Genomic DNA, 23,358 nt, shown 5'->3' with positions numbered 1-23,358 from the left:
GAAGTACATTTTCAACATGCAGCACCCGCAGTGAGTGACCTCTTCCAAAAGATGGCGCCATGGCACAAACAATAACTCAAGTGTTTCTGTGAAAACTATTTGTTGGATACAAAACTTTATGGTCACTGGCAAAGAAAAATCCATAAATTAGCCGCAATGTTCAAAGCGTAGGAAAAAAGTAGCGGCTTATAGTCCGGAATTTAGGGTATTCACAACGTGTACGGTATAAAAATGTGGATGGAGGTGTTTGGTAGGGCTGCAACTAACAACTAATTTGATAATCGATTAATCTGTTGATTATTACTTCGATTAATCAATTAATAGTCGGATAAAAGAGACAAACTACATTTCTATCCTTTCCAGTATTTTATTGGGGGAAAAAACAGCATACTGGCACCATACTTATTTTGATTATTGTTTCTCAGCTGTTTGTAAATGTTGCAGTTTATAAATAAAGGTTTACAAAATTTTTTTTTTAAAGGAACCTCTGCGCATGCGCATAGCATAGATCCAACGAATCGATGACGAAATTAATCGCCAACTATTTTTATAATCGATTTTAATCGATTTAATCGATTAGTTGTTGCAGCCCTAGTGTTTGGATGTTTTTAGAGTGCTTAATGGGTGGAATACAGCAACTCCTATCGGCTCCCTTGTTAGCTGACTTTTACTAACATTTCTTTACGAGTCAGAATGCATCAAAAAAAGAATAGGTGTTAGTGTGTGAATGTGAGCGTGAATGTTGTCTGTCAATCTGTGTTGGCCCTGCGATGAGGTGGCGACTTGTCCAGGGTGTACCCCGCCTTCCGCCCGAATGCAGCCGAGATAGGCTCCAGCACCCCCCGCGACTCCAAAAGGGACAAGCGGTAGAAAATGGATGGGTGGAGGTGTTCTTGTCTTACATAAGGACTGTGGATGATGGATGAAAGTACAAATATTCACCTGAGGCTCTCCACAGATGTCGATGTAGTGAGCGCCGTTCTCCACGCAGGCAGCGACCACCGGCTCGCCGTAAAACCTGTACTGAAACATGCGTTGCTATGGTGATGACAGCATTTGATACTTTCATCATCAATCCACGCGTCAGGAACTTACTGGGCCAACACAGTTGACAACCAGCAGGCCCTGTCCACACATGGCGGCCAGAGATTGTTTGTCGGACACGTCCGCAGTGATGATGTCAACGTCTGTAATCAGCTGTGGCTTAGCTGCAGAATATAAGACATCTTTGTTATATAGAGGATAGGTGTCCGAACATTTTCCAGTGAATAAAAAGTGAAGAACGTGGGGGCCACTTTGATACATTTTGTACATTTAAGATACTAAAACAATACGGGTCAATCAATATATGCTAAACTATCTGAACACAACTGTCGCCAACAAAGTATATTCTACGTCATTTGCACTAAATTAAGCATGTTCAAGCATAAAAATAGCTAAATGAACTTAAAAATATCAATACTTGACCACCAGACGAAACCAAAACGATCAGACCATGCTGTTCAGTATCCTGGCCACTGATTGGCTCAGGCAGCGTTACTAACACTAGCATGCTCACTTTTTTAGCCAAATGTGCAGTCAGTTATGAGCTAGGCCAGTGATTTTCAACCACTGTGCCGCGGCACACTAGTGTGCCTTGAGATACAGTCTGGTGTGCCGTGAGAGATTATCTAATGTCACCTATTTGGGGTAAAAAAACATTTTTTGCAAACCAGTAATTATAATCTGCAAATGATGTGTTGTTGTTGAGTGTCGGTGCTGTCTAGAGCTTCGCAGAGTAACCCTGTAATACTCTTCCATATCAGTAGGTGGCAGCAGGTAGCTAATTGCTTTGTAGATGTCGGAAACAGCGGGAGGCAGCGTGCAGGTAAAAAGGTTTCTAATGCTTAAACCAAAAATAAACAAAAGGTGAATGCTCCTAAGGAAGGGCATTGAAGCTTAGGGAAGGCTATGCAGAACGAGACTAAAACTGAACTGGCTACAAAGTAAACAAAAACAGAATGCTGGACGACAGCAAAGACTTACTGTGGAGCAAAGATGGCGTCCGCAATGTACATCCGAACATGACATGACAATCAACAATGTCCACGCAAATAAGGATAAAAACAACTGAAATATACTTGATTGCTAAAACAAAGTAGATGCAACAAGGAAGACATGAAACTGCTACAGGAAAATACCAAAAAAAGAGAAAAGGCCACCAAAATTGGAGCGCAAGACAAGAACTAAAACACTACACACAGGAAAACAGCAAAAAACTCCAAATAAGTCAGGGGGTGATGTGACAGGTGGTGACAGTACACCTACTTTGAGACAAGACCTATACTGATGCATGCTTGGTTATGCTTTAAATTCATTTCCAACAATTGCGACAACGACTTTTTTCTGTCAACTGAGTTTCGTTGTTTAATGATTTCTGCTGGTGGTGTGCCTCCGGATTATGTCAACACAAAAAATGTGCCTTGGCTCAAAAAAGGTTGAAAATCACTGAGCTAGGCAACACAAAATCTCCATTACCCAGCATGCCACAGTAGTGAAGCGCATACGCAGTAGCCGCGTTTAGCCATGCTGGCGACGGGACGTTTTTGATGAGCACGCTGTGGAGTTAACTTTAAGAACTCAGCCAACATGCCTCGTCTGCATCTTTTATGATTAGACAAGACAACGCATATATTTGCAAGGCCATTTTCAAGAAGGATATTTAAAAAGAAACTACATCTTGTGAGACCATGTCGGCCAACCCCGGAAGCTCGAATGGGTGATACAAATTGTGAGTTCAGAATATTTTATTTCTTTATTTTCTCAGGTTTAATATGTTTTTTGTAGGGGTGTAACGGTACGTGTATTTGTATTGAACTGTTTCGGTATGGGGGTTCCGGTTCTGGTTCGGACATATCAAGTAGCGTAACGCACGTTGTGTAAACAATGCACACCGAGGCACAACACACAGCATGCTAGCAGCTAACGGGCTACAATAGACTGACCATACGTCCTCTTTTCACCGGACATGTCCTCTTTTGCGGAGCTGTCAGGGCGGAGTTTCTTAAATGCCTCAAATGTCCGGCATTTTGAGTTAGGGTTGCGTGTATTTTCAATGTACGTTCAGGGTTAAGAAGGGGTTAAAAACAAAACAAATTGTGCACGCAGCAGCATTGGTGAGGTAGGGGCAGAGACAGAGACAGAGAGAGAGTTATGATAAACGCGCATGTGTCGCCTGGCTCTGCTTTTTATCCATAGATTTATCAGATTTAGTTTTTTATTATCTATAGCAGGGGTGTCAAAAGAGTGCCATTTGCGGCCCACAGCTAATGTTTTAAAGGCCCACGGCACATTCTAAAAATACTATTAAAATAATCAAAAACATAACAAAAGTTAAATAAAAAAGCTTAAAGGTTAAATGTAATTTAGAAAAAGTTGCAATGTTGACTAATAAAACAAAGCTTTTTTTTTTTTTCTTTCAAATTGTCATTGCTCAAAACATAATATTGAATCACAATCAATGTTATTATGAATTATTGACCTATCCAAGGTTCCGATTACTTCACATCAAATATTCCACTAAGAAAAATATTTTTGGTGGAAGATTTAGCAAATTTGGTATATAAATAACCCAAAAATTTATTTTTTGTTGTTTTCTATTCAGGTGTACTGGAGAGGAGGCTACGCCGGATAGTCGAACCTCGGATTCAGGAGGAACAGTGTGGTTTTCGTCCTGGTCGTGGAACTGTGGACCAGCTCTATACTCCCGGCAGGGTCCTTGAGGGTGCATGGGAGTTTGCCCAACCAGTCTACATGTGCTTTGTGGACTTGGAGAAGGCATTCGACCGTGTACCCCGACAAGTCCTGTGGGGAGTGCTCAGAGAGTATGGGGTAACGGACTGTCTTATTGTGGCGGTTCGCTCCCTGTATGATCAGTGTCAGAGCTTGGTCCGCATTGCCGGCAGTAAGTCGGACCCGTTTCCAGTGAGGGTTGGACTCCGCCAAAGCTGCCCTTTGTCACCGATTCTGTTCATAACCTTTATGGACAGAATTTCTAGGCGCAGTCAGGGCGTTGAGGGGATCTGGTTTGGTGGCTGCAGGATTAGGTCTCTGCTTTTTGCAGATGATGTGGTCCTGATGGCTTCATCTGGCCAAGATCTTCAGCTCTCACTGGATCGGTTCGCAGCCGAGTGTGAAGCGACTGGGATGGGAATCAGCACCTCCAAGTCCGAGTCCATGGTTCTCGCCCGGAAAAGGGTGGAGTGCCATCTCCGTGTTGGGGAGGAGATCTTGCCCCAGGTGGAGGAGTTCAAGTACCTCGGAGTCTTGTTCACGAGTGAGGGAAGAGTGGATCGTGAGATCCGCAGGCGGATCTGAGCGGCGTCTTCAGTAATGCGGACGCTGTATCGATCCGTTGTGGTGAAGAAGGAGCTGAGCCGGAAGGCAAAGCTCTCGATTTACCGGTCGATCTACGTTCCCATCCTCACCTATGGTCATGAGCTTTGGGTCATGACCGAAAGGACAAGATCACGGGTACAAGCGGCCGAAATGAGTTTCCTCAGCCGGGTGGCGGGGCTCTCCCTTAGAGATAGGGTGAGAAGCTCTGTCATCCGGGGGGAGCTCAAAGTAAAGCCGCTGCTCCTCCATATCGAGGGGAGCCAGATGAGGTGGTTGGGGAATCTGGTCAGGATGCCACCCGAACGCCTCCCTAGGGAGGCGTTTCGGGCACGTCCGACCGGTAGGAGGCCACGGGGAAGACCCAGGACACGTTGGGAAGACTATCTCTCCCGGCTGGCCTGGGAACGCCTCGGGATCCCCCGGGAGGAGCTGGACGAAGTGGCTGGGGAGAGGGAAGTCTGGGCTTCCCTGCTTAAGCTGCTGCCCCCGCGACCCGACCTCGGATAAGCGGAAGAAGATGCATGGATGGATGGATGTTTTCTTACTGTACCGAAAATGAACCGAACCGTGACCTCTAAACCGAGGTACGTACCAAACCGAAATGTTTGTATACCGTTACACCCCAAGTTTTTTGCCATTTTAATTTTGATAGTACCACATAAGATATGTTTTAATTGCTGATGCGGATTTATTGATTTTTTTAATGCGCCAGAAAATAACCCGTTTTGTACAAAGCCCAGTATTGTGTTTCTGTGTAGTATTTCTCCAGCAATGGTCATGTGGGGACATAAATGATGGTATTTTGAGAGGTAATTATTGAAGTCGGACATCACTTAAGGCCTAGGTGGGAAACGCACGGCCCGCCACTGCAAAGTGTGTACTTTGATTCCTAAGTGCACGTACTCGCCATTTGGGGCGTGTTGAGTGCAACATCCGGGTACTTGGTGCTCTTTGCACTTCAATGTCAACTCCGAATGTTCCAAATGCCGCACTTCCACTTAGTATACTTTAGTGCCTACTTATTACATACATATTACACACAGGTGTAGATAGTACACACAAACTATATTTATTAGGTTCCATACCGAGCTTGTCGGCCACGTGCTTCAACGTGACTTCCAGACGGGCTCGGCTTCTCCCGGCGACTGCCCATTTTAGGCGCTCGTCTCCGGTCATGTCGGCGGCGTACCGGGCCACTTCTTCCGCCACAAAGTTGCCAGTGAAGCCCGAAGCTCCGAATATAATTACATGATATTTTCTGCTGGACGTCACCGCCTCCATTGTTGTTGTTACACTTTGAAGTCCTTACTTCCGCTTACGTCATCAGGCCCTCGCTTGACATGTATCTACGTATTAGTTTGCACAAACGCAGACACCCGTCGGATTTTTAACGAATATGAATACTATACGACTATTTATGTGAACTATATATGTATATAAAATAACTTTATATGAGAACTAATATCCGTCATTTACTACATTTATAACGGTAACGTCTCTTCTTTTGTTTTCTTTTCGTTGGTGTGGACAAATGAGGCGCATTACCGCCACCTATAGGACTGGAGCATAAAACGGGAAATTATCAAGAAAAAAATCATTTAAAAAGCTCAAAGAAGGCATAAATAAATAAATAGCTGTGTTTGATTAAAAAAAACAATACATCAAATTGTTTTATGAGAGTTTATTTAATGCAAAAATAACTTGTTTGATGAAGGTTTTTATAATACATTAAATATGAGATTGGTTGATGATGGTTTCCTTAATACAACAAATACTACATTTGTTGAAGTATTTTAATGAAAGACAATATAAAATTCTTTGCTGGAGTTTTCTGTACTAAAAAAATGTGTTTGATGAAGGGTTCTGTAATGCAAAAATATTAAATTGAAGGTTTCTTTAATACAAAAACATTAAACATTGTTTAAGGTTTCTTTAATATAAAACATATTAAAATGCTGAGGTTTCTTTAAAACAAAAAATATTAAATGTTTGATGTTTTCTTGAATATGAAACAAAATTAAATGGTTTGAAGATTCATTTAATACAAAATACATTACATTTTTATATTTTTTAAGTGAAAAATGTTAAATTGCTAGACAAAGGTTTCTTTTGTGCAAACAAATAAATGGTTTGAGGAAGGTTTCTTTAATACAACAAAATTTATTTTTAGTTTTTTAAGGCAAAAAAATATTGAATTGTAGTTTTCTAAACTACACAACATATTGTTTCATGAAGGTTTTTGACACAAAAATATAAAATTGTTTGAAGGTTTCTTTTATACAAAAAATGCATTTTTAAGCAGGTTTAAATATACTGTAAAATTGCTTGATGATGGTTTCTTTAAATTGTTTGAAGATTTCTTTAATACAAAATATGTTATTTATTTTTAGTTTTTTTCTTGCAAAACAATATTAAATTGTTTGATGAATGTTTCTTTAATGCAAAAACATTTACAAATGTTTGAAAGTTTTTCCAATACAAAAAAACATTAAAGTTTCTTTAATACAAAAATATAAACATGTTGATGAAGGTTTATTTAGAACAAAAACATGAAATTGTTTGATGAAGGTTTGTTACAAAATGTATAATAAAAATTGATGAATGCTTTTATATTACATTTGCTATAATTGCTTGATGAAGGTTCCTTCAATAAAAAAATATAAAATTGTTTGAATGTTTCTTTAACACAAAAAACATTGAACATTGTTTGAAGGTTTATATATATATATATATATATATATATATATATATATATAAATAAATAATAAATGATAAATGGGTTGTACTTGTATAGCACTTTTCTACCTTCAAGGTACTCAAAGCGCTTTGACACTACTTCCACATTCACACACTGATGGAGGGAGCTGCCATGCAAGGCGCTAACCAGCACCCATCAGGAGCAAGGGTGAAGTGTCTTGCTCAGGACACAACGAGGTTGGTACTAGGTGGGGATTGAACCAGGGACCCTCGGGTCGCGCATGGCCATTCTTCCACTGCGCCATGCCGTCCCTATATATATATATATATCCCGTATATATATATATATACATTTTCTACCGCTTATATATATATATATATATATATATATATATATATATATATATATATATATATATATATATATATATATATATATATATATATATATATATATATATATATATATATATATATATATATATATATATATGTTTTTTATGTATTTACATCAAACTATTCTAAATAAAAAACGATACAGCCCAATGGTAAATATTTCCTGATTGTAGGCGATTATTAGGTTTATATTAATTTCATCGTTTACCAATCTTGTCACAGTAAATTCTGCTTTATGAACATAATCTAACCGAATTATTGCTGAGTATGAAAACTTAAAAGTGAATTATTGCCAAGTATGACAACTTAAAAGGTGAATGAGCTTTAAAAAATAGCATAAATCTAGAGTGACATGAAATGTATTTGCTACGTACACTGACATCTTGTGGCCAACATGGGTATGCCATGTTTTAGGACATTTATCGCAATAAAAAATGTGACCCCTATCGCTTTAAACATATTTAGTCAAATCTAAGTATTTTAGCAGTTTGTTTTATTTTTTAAAAATCTATATTTTTTAAATACTGTGAACTAAAAAGGAATATAAATTAAAAACAATTTTTTTTTTATGTACTCCTATTCAAGAAGTAATATTATATGTATTAATGTCCGCTGTGATTGTTGGAATTAATGCAGCAAATAGTTGTTTGCAAAATGTTCCTTTAATAAGTCCTTTGTGGAAATGTACACAATAATGGCGCAACACTCTACATAAAAAACACTCAACATCAAACATTTAAAAAAAATCACATTTATAATAAACATTTTCAAGAAAAAATACTAAAAAACAGATACTCAAACTGTGGTACATGTAATGTGCAGTTCATTTTATTTGGTTTATTATTTAGTACAGTGTTTTATTTTCTTATATTCAAACACAGTGTGACTGTTCAAACTGCGTGTAATGTTACAGTGGCCAAAAATATGAAATGTACTTGTTCAATAAAAAACATTGCCTTGTTTTTAATGAACACTTAGGCCTACACATTTTGAATGTTGCTGATTACGGTGGTGTTTTCTGAGGTGCTACTTGGTAAATATGGCGTAATATTTGCAGTTATGTTCTGCCCACAGAAGACCTTTAGACATGTTGTTTATTGATGTTGTATGAATAATAACATGTGGCAGTGGTACACATACAGTATAATATTGGTCAATGAGTACAATATTTGCCTGATAGAAGATGATATGGAGTTATAAAAGTCGTTTCAAAAGTTGTAGTGAAGTAAAACCTGCATGAATCAATAAAAAACATTTTACAGAACAAACTCAGTCGTGTTTGATGACTTCTATAATCACGCCTGCAGCATATATTCAAGAACAACATATACTAATGACAGTTCACATGAATAAGAAGACATGAAAGAAGTGCTTTTGAAATGTAACTACGCTGAGTGGAAGTGGAACGTTTGAATGTCCAGGCTGAGTGGAGTGTGTGGATGTTGGAACGCTTCCAATCGGATGAGAAATGTGGGATATGGAGAGGTTTGTATGATACCCATTCATTGTCAATTGGGGGAGTTTTACAGGAAATTCCTGGAAAACCGGGAATTTTGGGAAAGGGAAAACATGTTTTGTGTTTGATGTATGTGAAGAGCAGTGTGTGGATGGTTGAAAGGTCGGATTAGGGGTTTTAAAAATTGAGAAATGTTCCCATTCATTTGACTGGGAGTTCCCTGGACATTAGGAAATTTGGGGAAAATCGTGAATTTTTGAAAATATTCCTACTAGCAATTGTCCGAGATGATATGAATGGGTTGGTGTTGGAATTTTTGGAATCGGTTGAAAAATGTTGACGGAGTAACAGTTTGAATTCAGAATGGCTATTTAGCAAGTCCTGGAATTTCGGGAAAACAGGGAATTTTTAAGAGGAATGTTTTGAAGGTGGAATGGTCAAAAACGGTTGAAAAATAAATGTGGACTGTGAAAACTTTCCAGGAAGAGGTTGCGAATAGGGCTTTGGAAAACCGGGAATTCTGGAAATTCCAGGAATTTTTTAACTTGGAAAATGGTACTTTGAATGTCCAAGGTGAGATGAGTGTGTGTGGATGGTGGAACGGTTGCAATCGGGTGAGAAATGTGGGAATTGTGCATGTTTGAAAAATGGCCCATTCATTCCAGGAATTCTGGGTAATGTGGGATATTTTTTTGAACATTTTTGGGGGGAGCTCACAATTCCCGGTCGAGCCGAACATTTTGATACATGATCGGATGAAAACTGTGGACTGTGGTGCGCACCAAAGCTTTGCGGCGTAATAATAATAATGAATATATGATTTTTTGGTGTTGAATCTTAGATGTGTGAATGCTTGGACATTCACACAATAATAATAATAAATAGATTATTATTTTTTTGTGTAGAAGCTTATGTGTGAATGCTTGGACATTCACACAATAATAATAATAAATAGATGATTTTTTTTTTGTGTGTAGAAGCTTATATGTGTGAATGCTTGGACATTCACACAATAATAATAATAATAATATTAATAATAATAAATAGATGATTTTTTGGTGTAGAATCTTATATGTGTGAATGCTTGGACATTCACACAATAATAATAATAATAATAATAAACAGATGATTTATAGTGCACAATCTTTTATGTGTGAATGTTTGGACATTCACACAATAATAATAATAATAATAATAATAATAATAATAAATAATAGATTATTTTTAGTGTAGAATCATACATTGTGTGAATGTTTCGACATTCACACAATGATAATAATAATTATAATAATAATAATATTATTAAATAGATTATTTTTTTGGTGTACAATCTTATATGTGTGAATGTTTGGACAGTCATAAAATAATAATAATAATAATAATAAAAATAATATATGATTTTTTTGTTTGGAATCATACATTGTGTGAATGTTTGGACATTCATACAATAATAATAATAATAATAATAATAATAATAATAATACATATATGATCTTTGGTGTAGAATCTCATATGTGTGAATAATTGGACATTCAAACAATAATAATAATAATAATAATAATAATAATAATAATAATAATAAAGAGATGTTTGTTGCATAGAATTGTATATTGTGTGAATGTTTGGACATTCACACAACAATAATAATAATAATAATAATAAATAGATGATGATTGGTATAATAATAATAATACTAGATTATTTTTTTAGTGTAAAATCGTATATGTGTGAATGTTTGGACATTCACACATATAATAATAACAATAATAATAATAATAACAATAATAATAATGAATGTTTGGACATTCATACAATAATAATAATAATAATAATAATAATAATAATAATAATAAATATATGATCTTTGGTGTAGAATCTCATATGTGTGAATAATTGGACATTCAAACAATAATAATAATAATAAAAATATGTTTTTTGCATAGAATCGTATATTGTGTGAATGTTTGGACATTCACACAACAATAATAATTATAATAATAATAATAATAAATAGATGATGATTGGTATAATAATAATAATAATAGATAATTTTTTTAGTGTAAAATTGTATATGTGTGAATGTTTGGACATTCACACATATAATAAGAACAATAACAATAATAATAAGAAGAAGAAGAAGAAGAAGAAGAAGAAGAAGAAGAAGAAGAAGAAGAAGAAGAAGAAGAAGAAGAAGAAGAAGAAGAAGAAGAAGAAGAAGAAGAAGAAGAAGAAGAAGAAGAAGAGGAAGAAGAAGAAGGAGAAGGAAAAGAAGAAGAATAGATGATTTTTTTGGTGTAGAATTGTATATTGTGTGAATGTTTGGACATTCACACAATCAGTGAAAGCAGTAAGCACCTTGCGAGAAATAAGGAAAAGTTTTCCACTTATGTCTGAAAGTGTGACGGCCAATAAAAGTAGTCCATTATGTCCAAGTACTCCAAGAAGTACTTGAAGATGTTTTATGTGGCGTGAGGCCGCCAGTGTGGCAGTTGTTCAAAGAAGACGCGTATGTGGCCTACCAGGAAGTCCACGTTGAGCGCCAGGTCCGAGCAGATGTTGGCGTGTTCGTCCACCAGGGAGCAGTAGAGGGCGGTGCCGCCCACGGAGATCACCATGGTAACCAGACAGAGCAGCAGCAGCGTCAGGCAGGAGTCTCCGCCCATCTCGTCTACAAGAAGTATTCTTTGAGTACTGGACTGAAAGTCGACTTTTTATCAAAATATATAATAATAAAGATGTAGCTAACTATATATAATATAACTATATATAATAAAGATGTAGCTAACTAGCCCAGTTTGTAGCAGCCCTAAGCGGCCTGCTTGTGAAGGTGAACCTTCAGCTATTGCAAGGAATTTAGGGATTTCACCATCTACGGTCCGTAACATCATCAAAAGGTTCAGAGAATCTGGAGGAATCACTGCACATAAGGGGCAAGGCCGAAAACCAACATCAAATGCCCGTGACCTTCGATCCCTCAGGCTGCATCAAAAACCGACATCAGTGTGTAAAGGACATCACCACATGGGCTCAGGAACACTTCAGAAAACCACTGTCAGTAACTACAGTTTGTCGCTACATCTGTAAGTGCAAGTTAAAACTCTATTATGCAAAGCGAAAGCCATTTATCAACAACACCCAGAAACGCTTCACTAGACCTGAGCTCATATAAGATGGACTGATGCAAAGTGGAAAAGTGTTCTGTGGTCTGACGAGTCCACATTTCAAATTGTTCTTGGAAACTGTGGACGTCGTGTCCTCCGGACCAAAGAGGAAAAGAAACATCCGGATTGTTATAGGCGCAAAGTTGAAAAGCCAGCATCTGTGATGGTATGGGGGTGTATTAGTGCCCAAGGCATGGGTAACTTACACATCTGTGAAGGCACCATTAATGCTGAAAGGTACATACAGGTTTTGGAGGAGCATATGTTGCCGTCCAAGCAAGGTGTTTTTCATGGACGCCCCTGCTTATTTCAGCAAGACAATGCCAAGCCACGTGTTACAACAGCGTGGCTTCATAGTAAAAGAGTGCGGGTACTAGACTGGCCTGCCTGTAGTCCAGACCTGTCTCCCATTGAAAATGTGTGGCGCATTATGAAGTTGAACAAGCAAGAATGGGAAAGAATTCCACCTAAAAAGCTTCAAAAATGTGTCTCCTCAGTTCCCAAACGTTTACTGAGTGTTGTTAAAAGGAAAGGCCATGTAACACAGTGGTAAAAATGCCCCTGTGACAACTTGTTTGCAATGTGTTGCTGCCATTAAATTCTATGTTGATTATTATTTGCAAAAAAAAATTTAGTTTCTCAGTTCAAACATTAAATATCTTGTCTTTGCAGTCTATTCAATTGAATATAAGTTGAAAAGGATTTGCAAATCATTGTATTCTGTTTTTATTTACCATTTACAGAACGTGCCAACTTCACTGGTTTTGGGTTTTGTAATACATATGTACAGTATAAGTAATAAATATGTACAGTATAAGTAATGAATATGTACAGTAAAAGTAATAAATATGTACAGTATAAGTAATACATATGTACAGTAAAAGTAATAACTATGTACAGTATAAGTAATACATATGTACAGTAAAAGTAATAACTATGTACAGTATAAGTAATACATATGTACAGTAGTTCAAACCTTGTTCATTTGCGTCCTCGGGCTCGGAGAAGCGAACTTTGCGTTTGGGGTTGATGTTGGTGTCCATGTCTCCAGGGGGAGGCAGTCCATCCAGGGACGCTCTCCTCCTCTTCAGGATAGAAACCAGACCATCGGGGGACAGACTCTAAATGATGATAATAATAATAATAATAACTTTGCATGATTTACATGCAGTGTGTCAATAACAGTCATGTCGTGTCACATCACAACAAACTAAAAACACAATAATAATAATAATAATAATATTGATAATTTTCAAAAATTCATACAGCAACCAAACAGCAACATACTATTTGTGATACAGCTCATACATCAGTGATGTATTTATTATTTGTATTCTTTAATGACTTGTTTACATCAGTGCTTCTTACCAGTGTTTTATTTATTATTATTGGTATTCTTTAATGACTTGTATACAAACCCCGTTTCCATATGAGTTGGGAAATTGTGTTAGATGTAAATAAAACGGAATACAATGATTTGCAAATAATTTTTAACCCATATTCAGTTGAATATGCTACAAAGACAACATATTTGATGTTCAAACTGATAAACATTTTTTTTTTGCAAATAATCATTAACTTTAGAATTTGATGCCAGCAATACGTGACAAAGAAGTTGGGAAAGGTGGCAATAAATACTGATAAAGTTGAGAAATGCTCATCAAACACTTATTTGGAACATCCCACATCTTTCCAAAAAATGCTCAGTCTTTCACAAGAAAGGATGGGGTGAGGTACACCCCTTTGTCCACAACTGCGTGAGCAAATTATTGAACAGTTTAAGAACAACGTTTCTCAAAGTGCAATTGCAAGAAATTTAGGGATTTCAACATCTACGGTCCATAATATCATCAAAAGGTTCAGAGAATCTGGAGAAATCACTCCACGTAAGCGGCATGGCCGGAAACCAACATTGAATGACCGTGACCTTCGAACCCTGTATCAAAAACCGACATCAATCTCTAAAGGATATCACCACATGGGCTCAGGAACACTTCAGAAACCCACTGTCACTAAATACAGTTGGTCGCTACATCTGTAAGTGCAAGTTAAAGCTCTACTATGCAAAGCGAAAGCCATTTATCAACAACATCCAGTTACGCCGCCGGCTTCTCTGGGCCCGAGATCATCTAAGAAGGACTCATGCAAAGTGGAAAAGTGTTCTGTGGTCTGACGAGTCCACATTTCAAATTGTTTTTGGAAATATTCGACATCGTGTCATCCGGACCAAAGGGGAAGCGAACAATCCAGACTGTTATCGACGCAAAGTTCAAAAGCCAGCATCTGTGATGGTATGGGGGTGCATTAGTGCCCAAGGCATGGGTAACTTACACATCTGTGAAGGCACCATTAATGCTGAGAGGTACATACAGGTTTTGGAACAACATATGCTGCCATCTAAGCGCCGTCTTTTTCATGGACGCCCCTGCTTATTTCAGCAAGACAATGCCAAGCCACATTCAGCACGTGCTACAACAGCGTGGCTTTGTAAAAAAAGAGTGCGGGTACTTTCCTGGTCCGCCTGCAGTCCAGACCTGTCTCCCATCAAAAATGTGTGGCGCATTATGAAGCGTAAAATACGACAGCGGAGACCCCGGACTGTTGAACGACTGAAGCTCTACATAAAACAAGAATGGGAAATAATTCCACTTTCAAAGCTTCAACAATTAGTTTCCTCAGTTCCCAATCGTTTATTGAGTGTTGTTAAAAGAAAAGGTGATGTAACACAGTGGTGAACATGCCCTTTCTCAACTACTTTGGCACGTGTTGCAGCCATGAAATTCTAAGTTAATTATTATTTGCAAAAAAAAAAAAAAGTTTATGAGTTTGAACATCAAATATCTTGTCTTTGTAGTGCTTTCAATTGAATATGTGTTGAAAAGGATTTGCAAATCATTGTATTCCGTTTATATTTACATCCAACACAATTTCCCAACTCATATGGAAACGGGGTTTGTACATCAGTGCTTCTTATCGGCCGATAATATCGGCAGTCCGATATTATCGGACATCTCTAAAAAAATACCTTTTCTGATTCTAAAAAAATTTGGTACCGGTATCAAGATATTGGTATCGGGACAACACTAGTCCCGTGCAGGATTATACCGAGCATCATTGCTTCCCTACTGTTCACTACTGCGCTAACTTCTAACAGACCTACGTTTGATCGAGGAAATATGCTAACAGCTGATCACCGCGAGCCAACTCTAATTAAATATAATTGCCCAGCCCTATAATCTACTCCACGCTCTAGGCTACCACCTGATGAGAAAAGGCAATAATACAAATGCAAGATATAAAAATAAGAAGAAGAAGAAGACAGGAAGCGAACATGAAAAAAAGTATTTGTTACCGTGTCTCCACTGCAGAGCTTGGCCAGGTCCTTGTCGGACGCCTGAGGGACTCCTGTTGGCCATTCCACCTTCACCTCCTCCTCTTCATCCTCCTCCTCCTCGGCCTTGTCTTCCTGCTTTACGTCTCCTCCCTTTGGACCAGCGGACTTGGACTCCATCCTTCCCCCCTCGTCTCCTTCACACAGCACAGTGGATATTTCTATCCTTGATTTGATTTGGTAAACAATGTGAGACCACACCCCTTTTTCAAGACGTCTTTTTCTCAAAATCCATTTTTGAAGAGAAAAATGTGTTGTTCTTTTTAAACACAATGTCAACACAACTGTCAATACAATTAAAAATACAGCCTCACCACTTTAGTCATAAGTTTTGCGCTTAAGAAACTTCTCCAGACTTCTTCTGTTTGTTTGATATTGTCCTTACTGCCACAAGTGGTGCAAAAGTGTGCTACAACTGAGGACCACAGCTGAGAAAGATGTTTTTTGGCTTATTGTCCAGAAGGTGCTGACGGTCCAACAATGGTTAAGAAACACTGATAAACAGTATTTGTACTATTGTATTTGTAAGGGTCCCCCCTTACGACATTTTAGAAAACTTTTATTTCCCGTAAAATATATATTTTCTGACATTTTCGGGTTTTGTCGGGACTCCTGATGACGTTTTGAGACATCTCCTACAACTACAGCACCAGTATTGTGCTGCCAAAGCAAGTCCGTTTTTTTTCATTTTTTGTAAGGGTCCGCCTTTAGGACATTATAGCGAAAAAAAGTTTCCCCCAAAAATGCATTTTCTGCCATTTTCGGGTTTTGTCGGGACTCCTGATGACGTTTTGAGACATCTCCTACAACTACAGCATCCGAATTGTGCTGCTGAAGCAAGTCCGTTTTTTAAAAGTTTTTGTAAGGGTCCCGTCTTAGGACATTTTAGCGAAAAAAAGTTTTCCCCAAAAATGCATTTTCTGCCATTTTCGGGTTTTGTCGGGACTCCTGATGACGTTTTGAGACATCTCCTACAACTACAGCATCCGAATTGTGCTGCTGAAGCAAGTCCGTTTTTTAAAAGTTTTTGTAAGGGTCCTGTCTTAGGACATTTTAGCGAAAAAAAGTTTTCCCCAAAAATGCATTTTCTGCCATTTTCGGGTTTTGTCTGGACTCCTGATGACGTTTTGAGACATCTCCTACAACTACAGCACCAGTATTGTGCTGCTGAAGCAAGTCCGTTTTTTAAAAGTTTTTGTAAGGGTTCCGTCTTACGACATTTTAGCTAAAATTTATTTTCGTAAAATATACATTTTCTGCCATTTTCGGGTTTTGTCGGGACTTCTGATGACGTTTTGAGATATCTCCTACAACTACAGCACCAGTATTGTGCTGCTGAAGCAAGTCCGTTTTTTAAAAGTTTTTGTAAGGGTCCCCCCTTAGGACATTTTAGCTACAAAATATTTTCGTAAAAAATGAATTTTCTGCCATTTTCGGGTTTTGTCGGGGCTCCTGATGACGTTTTGAGACATCTCCTACAACTACAGCACCAGTATTGTGCTGCTGAAGCAAGTCCGTTTTTTTTTAATTTTTTGTAAGCATCCACCCTTATGACATTTTAGCGAAATAAGTTTTCCCAAAAAAATGAATTTTCTGCCATTTTCGGGTTTTGTCGGGACTCCTGATGACGTTTTGAGACATCTCCTACAACTACAGCCCCAGAATTGTGCTGCTGAAGCAAGTCCGGTTTTTTTATTTTTTGTAAGGGTCCCCCCTTATGACATTTTAGCAAAAAAAAAGTTTTCCAAAAAAATGCACTTTCTGCCATTTTCGGGTTTTGTCGGGACTCCTGATGACGTTTTGAGACATCTCCTATAACCACAGCACCAGTATTGTGCTGCTGAAGCAAGTCCGTTTTTGTGAATTTTTTGTAAGGGTTCCCCCTTACGACATTTTAGCTAACATTTATTTTCGTAAAAATATACATTTCCTGCCATTTTCGGGTTTTGTCGGGACTCCTGATGACGTTTTGAGACATCTCCTACAACTACAGCACCAGTATTGTGCTGCTGAAGCAAGTCCATTTTTTAAAATTTTTACGACATTTTACGAATTTTTACAACATTTTAGCGAAAAAAAAAATGCTGAATGAATAAAAAAAACAAATATTGAGCCTTTTGTGTTTTATAATATTAATGGACCAGCCAGGACATTCAGTTTGTGTTAGCATTAGCCTAATTAAGTATCTTATCATTTTCATAGAAATGCTAACATGCTTGTGTGCAGACATAATTGTGCGTTTATTTGAGGTATTATTGATTATAAGAGTGTTTATTTGAGGTATTACTGTATAATTATTAGAGGGACGATGTTTACCTGCTCCCTGCTGGGACGCCTTGTTGCACAGGTCTGTCAGTGTAATATTCAGTGGTTTCTATGGAAACAGAGACCACAATGACACGTCACGTGTGTTGGCAATATTAAAGAATGTGCATCTCACCTTTGCCCCACTGAGGGATGGTCTGAGTGCAGAGGAAGAAGAAAACATGAAGACAAGGAAACAAAAAGTTCATCAAAATATGGAATCTTTTGTGATCCTTCAAAGAATTTGGCATCACTGCTGAAAGCAAAGCAGAAACACTTTTATTACCATAGGGCAGGTGCTAGAACATTAGGGGTCTTTTATTTGTCTTTTAGTCTTTCATTCATCTTTTTGTCTTTTATGTATCTATTTGTCTTTTATTTGTCTGTTTGTCTTTCATATGTCTATTTGTCTTTTATTCGTCTTTTTGTCTCTTATTTGTCTATTTGTCTTTTATTAGTCTGTCTTTTATTAGTCTACTTGTCTTTTATTAGTCTATTTGTCTTTTATTTGTCTACTTGTCTTTTATTTGTCTACTTGTCTTTTATTAGTATGTTTGTCTTTTATTAGTCTACTTCTCTTTTATTTGTCTGTCTTTTATTTGTCTGTCTTTTATTCGTCTATTTGTCTTTTATTCGTCTTTTTGTCTTATTAGTCTACTTGTCTTTTATTAGTCTGTTTGTCTTTTATTCGTATTTTATTTGTATATTTGTCTTTTATTTGTCCATTTGTCTTTTATTTGTATATTTGTCTTTTATTTGCCTATTTGTGTTTTATTCGTCTTTTATTAGTCTACTTGTCTTTTATTCGTCTTTTATTGGTCTATTTGTCTTTTATTAGTCTATTTGTCTTTTATTTGTCTATTTGTGTTTTATTCGTCTTTTAGTCTTTGTCTTTTATTCGTCTTTTATTAGTCTATTTGTCTTTTATTTGTCTATTTGTCTTTTATTTGTCTTTTATTCGTCTTTTTGTCTTTTATTTGTCTATTTGTCTTTTATTCGTCTTTTATTTGTCTATTTGTGTTTTATTTGTCTATTTGTGTTTTATTCGTCTTTTAGTCTTTTATTTGTCTTTTATTCGTCTTTTATTAGTCTGTTTGTCTTTTATTTGTCTATTTGTCTTTTATTTGTCTATTTGTCTTTTATTCGTCTTTTTGTCTTATTAGTCTACTTGTCTTTTATTAGTCTGTTTCTTTTATTCGTCTTTTATTCGTCTATTTGTCTTTTATTTGTCCATTTGTCTTTTATTTGTCTTTTATTTGTATATTTGTCTTTTATTTGTCTATTTGTGTTTTATTCGTCTTTTATTAGTATATTTGTCTTTTATTAGTCTATTTGTCTTTTATTTGTCTATTTGTGTTTTATTCGTCTTTTATATGTCTTTCATTCATCTTTTATTTGTCTATTCGTCTTTTATTTGTCTATTTGTCTTTTATTTGTCTATTTGTCTTTTATTCGTCTGTTTGTCTTTTATTTGTCTATTTGTCTTTTATTCGTCTTTTATTTGTCTATTTGTGTTTTATTTGTCTATTTGTCTTTTATTCGTCTTTTATTTGTCTTTTATTCGTCTTTTATTAGTCTATTTGTCTTTTATTTGTCTATTTGTCTATTATTCGTCTTTTTGTCTTATTAGTCTACTTTTCTTTTATTACCGGTAGTCTGTTTGTCATTTATTCGTCTTTTATTTGTCTTTTATTTGTCTATTTGTCTTTTATTTGTCTTTTATTTGTATGTTTGTCTTTTATTTGTCTATTTGTGTTTTATTCGTCTTTTATTAGTCTACTTGTCTTTTATTTGTCTATTTGTCTTTTATTCGTCTTTTATTAGTCTATTTGTCTTTTATTAGTCTATTTGTCTTTTATTTGTCTATTTATCTTTTATTAGTCTTTTTGTACTTTTTAAAATAATTTTTTAGTTTCTCTTTTTGTCCTTTGTTAGTCTTTTTGTCCTTTGTTTGTCTTATTGTCCTTTATCAGTCTTTTTCTCTTTTATTAGTATTTTTGTCCTTTGTTAGTCTTTTTGTCTTTTATTAGTATTTTTGTCCTTTGTTAGTCTTTTTGGCCTTTGTTAGTACTATTATTATTACACAATTGCTGAATGAATAACCTAGATGTTGACCCTTTTGTGTTCTACATTATTAACGGGCCGTCCGGACCACTTGTGTTAGCATTAGTTTCAATGCTAACATTATTGTTCAGAATTGTGTGCAGACACGACGAATGGATGGATGGATGGATGGATGGATAGATGGATGGATGAATGGATGGATGGATGTATAGCTGGATGGTAGGACGGCCAATGATCTTACGAGTGGACGGGCCAGGACACTCATCTTGTATTAGCGTTAGCATGATAGCATTGTACTTTGATTACAAGTGCTCCTGAGCACAGGTAGCATGACAGGTGTGTAAAGGCTGCCACTCACTCCAGGTGTGTCCTGCACAGGTGTCTCAGAGTCGTCATGTGTTCCTGGCTGTCATCTGTTTCAGTGGGCAGACTGTAGTCAGGGTTCTTTTCTTTCCACTGGTTCTCTGAGGACACACACAGTCAAGCTCGTTAAGGCATCTCCCATGGCGTTGTCTTGGAAACCGCTTCTGGTGACGTCGTCATGGCGACGTTGAACTTGGCAGCCTTCTAAAGAGTGGACCACGGTTTGCAGCATCACCGGGTCCTATCGAGCAGACACTACTTTAGCTCCTGCTCTTACGCTTTACTGCCAAGTGGTGTCCCTCAAAGCTCAATGTTAGAGCCACCGTGTTTTTCACTTCATTTCCGTTCTCAGAGAGCATTGTACCTCAGACTTGTTGTGTTCCATGAAAGCAGGAGAATGCCTCTAGAGCACAATCACTCCTTCTCATTCAAACTTTTACATCTACTTTAAAGTAGCAGTATAGTGTAAAAACAAGTTGACTTGATTTGCTTATTTGTGTTTGATTGTATCCATTCAACCATATCCAATTTGTTTACAATCCGCAAAGTATGTGAAAATACCATCGAAACAACACAAATTCAGTTAGCTATTTTGAATATTTTGCTCTGAACATCTGTGGCAACTTCCGTAGATATTCATTTTTCCCCAAAGTAATGGTTGTCTCTCACAAAGTCTGCTTGATCAAGCATTTGACAAGAGTTGTAAACTGTAAGTAGGTTGGGTTTATTTAATGAACACATCAAGAGTAAGACCACTGTTAATATTCGAGTGGGGCCCTGGGGTCAAAAAGGTTAAGAAGCCCTAAATGTATAATATTATTATTAGTAAAGATTATTGAATATTTCGATTCGGCCAAGCGAGTTTATTTTAGAGTACAATTCCAGACATTTTTCAAAGTGCTTACACATGTTCACACATTATCATAAATAAATATGAAATAATCATGAATGGATCTAATTAAAAAACACAAAGCTAAGAAGTGGAAGTTTAGTGCAAATACAAAACCCAAAACCAGTAAAGTTGGCACATTGTGTAAATGGTAAATAAAAACAGAATACAATGATTTGCAAATCCTTTTCAACCTATATTCAATTGAATAGACTGCAAAGACAAGATATTTAATGTTCAAACAGAGACTAAATTTAAAAAAAATAATCATTAACTTGTAATTTAATGGCAGCAACACATTGCAAACAAGTTGGCACAGGGGCATTTTTACCACTGTGTTACATGGCCTTTCCTTTTAACAACACTCAGTAAATGTTTGGGAACTATAGAGACCAATTTTTAAAGCTTTTCAAGTGGAATTCCTTCCCATTCTTGCTTGATGTACAGCTTAAGTTGTTCAACAGTCCAGGGTCTCCGTTGTGGTATTTTAGGCCACACATTTTCAATGGGAGACAAGTCTGGACTACAGACAGGCCAGTGGCTTGGCATTGTCTTGCTGAAATAAGCAGGGGCGTCCACGATAACGTTGCTTGGATGGCATGATATGTTGCTCCAAAACCTGTATGTGCCTTCACTGAGGTGTAAGTTACCCATGCCTTGGGCACTAATACACCCCCATACCATCACAGATGCTGGCTTTTGAACTTTGCGCCTATAACAATCCAGATGGTTCTTTTCCTCTTTGTTCCGGAGGACACGACGTCCACAGTTTCCAAAAACAATTTGAAATGTGGACTCGTCAGACCACAGAACACTTTTACACTTTGTATCAGTCCAGCTTAGATGAGCTCAGGCCCAGCGAAGCCGGCGGCATTTCTGGGTGTTGTTGATAAATGGCTTTGTGCTTTGCATAGTAGAGTTTTAACTTGCACTTACAGGTGTAGCGACTAGGGATGTCCGATAATGGCTTTTTGCCGATATTCGATATTGTCCAACTCTTTAATTACAGATACCGATATCAACCGATACCGATATCAACCGATATATACAGTCGTGGAATTAACACATTTTTATGCCTAATTTGGACAACCAGGTATGGTGAAGATAAGGTACTTTTTTTTTTTAAATTAATAAAATAAAATAAGATAAATTAATTAAAAACATTTTCTTGAATAAAAAAGAAAGTACAACAATATAAAAACAGTTACATAGAAACTAGTAATTAATGAAAATTAGTCAAATTAAGGTTAGTACTATTAGTGGACCAGCAGCACGCACAATCATGTGTGCTTACGGACTGTATCCCTTGCAGACTGTATTGATATATATTGATATATAATGTAGGAACCACAATATTAATAACAGAAGGAAACAACCCTTTTGTGTGAAGTTTTTTTGGGTTGGTGCACTAATTGTAAGTGTATCTTGTGTTTTTTATGTTGATTTAATAAAAAATAAAAATAAAATATATTAAAAAAAACGATACAGATAATAAAAAAACGATACCGATAATTTCCGATATTACATTTTTACGCATTTATCGGCCGATAATATCGGCCTGCCAATCTCTAGTAGCGACCAATTGTAATTACTGACAGTGGTTTTCTGAAGGGTTCCTGAGCCCATGTGGTGATATCGTTTACACACTGATGTCGGTTTTTGATGCAGTACCGCCTGAGGGATCGAAGTTCACGGCCATTTAATGTTGGTTTTCAGCCTTGCTGCTTAGGTGCAGTGATTCCTCCAGATTCTCTGAACCTTTTGATGATATTACGGAACGTAGATGATGAAATCCCTAAATTCCTTGCAATAGCTGGTTGAGAAATGTTGTTCTTAAACAAAGTGGTGACCCTCGCCCCATCCTTGTTTGTGAATGACTGAGCGTTTCAGGGAAGCTGCTTTTATACCCATTCATGGCACCCACCTGTTAGCCTGTTCACCTGTGGGATGTTCCAAATAAGTGTTTGATGAGCATTCCTCAACTTTCTCAGTCTTTTTTTGCCACTTGGGCCAACATGTTGCAGGCATCAAATTCCAAATGAGCTAATATTTGCAAAAAATAACAAAGTTTTCCAGTTTGAACGTTAAGTGTCTTGTCTTTGCAGTCTATTCAATTGAATATAAGTTCAATTGAATAGACTTGCAAATCATTGTATTCTGTTTTTATTTATGATTTACACAACATGCCATCTTCACTGGTTCCGGGTTTTGTAGTTGAGCATATACTGACCTACTTTAAGTTGCTTTTAGTGCCTTTCAT

The 23,358-nt window shown here is 36.8% G+C and overlaps 2 protein-coding genes across 3 annotated transcripts in view; both read right to left on the bottom strand.

The window, feature by feature from the left end:
• Nucleotides 1-5,795, bottom strand: part of sccpdhb (saccharopine dehydrogenase b) — a 31,500-nt gene extending 25,705 nt beyond the window's left edge. The window contains exons 1-3 of the mRNA XM_061987412.2: nt 5,463-5,795; nt 1,096-1,208; nt 943-1,023 (exon numbers count right to left, since the gene is read on the bottom strand). Of these exons, the coding sequence (XP_061843396.2) occupies nt 943-1,023; nt 1,096-1,208; nt 5,463-5,658 (390 nt within the window). The 5' untranslated portion in view covers nt 5,659-5,795. The remainder of the gene's footprint in view (nt 1-942; nt 1,024-1,095; nt 1,209-5,462) is intronic.
• A 5,163-nt stretch (nt 5,796-10,958) lies between these two features.
• cnstb (consortin, connexin sorting protein b) overlaps nt 10,959-23,358 on the bottom strand; it is a 31,809-nt gene continuing 19,409 nt past the window's right edge. For both annotated transcript variants that reach the window (XM_072916249.1, XM_072916248.1), the window contains 6 exons: nt 20,205-20,310; nt 17,919-17,940; nt 17,795-17,852; nt 15,440-15,615; nt 13,064-13,208; nt 10,959-11,594 (listed from right to left, as the gene is read on the bottom strand). In XM_072916249.1, coding sequence (XP_072772350.1) covers nt 11,386-11,594; nt 13,064-13,208; nt 15,440-15,615; nt 17,795-17,852; nt 17,919-17,940; nt 20,205-20,310 — 716 coding nt within the window. In that variant the 3' untranslated portion in view covers nt 10,959-11,385. The remainder of the gene's footprint in view (nt 11,595-13,063; nt 13,209-15,439; nt 15,616-17,794; nt 17,853-17,918; nt 17,941-20,204; nt 20,311-23,358) is intronic.

Source organism: Nerophis lumbriciformis, linkage group LG26, assembly GCF_033978685.3.
Source record: "Nerophis lumbriciformis linkage group LG26, RoL_Nlum_v2.1, whole genome shotgun sequence".
NCBI lineage: Eukaryota > Metazoa > Chordata > Actinopteri > Syngnathiformes > Syngnathidae > Nerophis > Nerophis lumbriciformis.
This window is presented reverse-complemented; position numbering and strand designations above follow the sequence as displayed.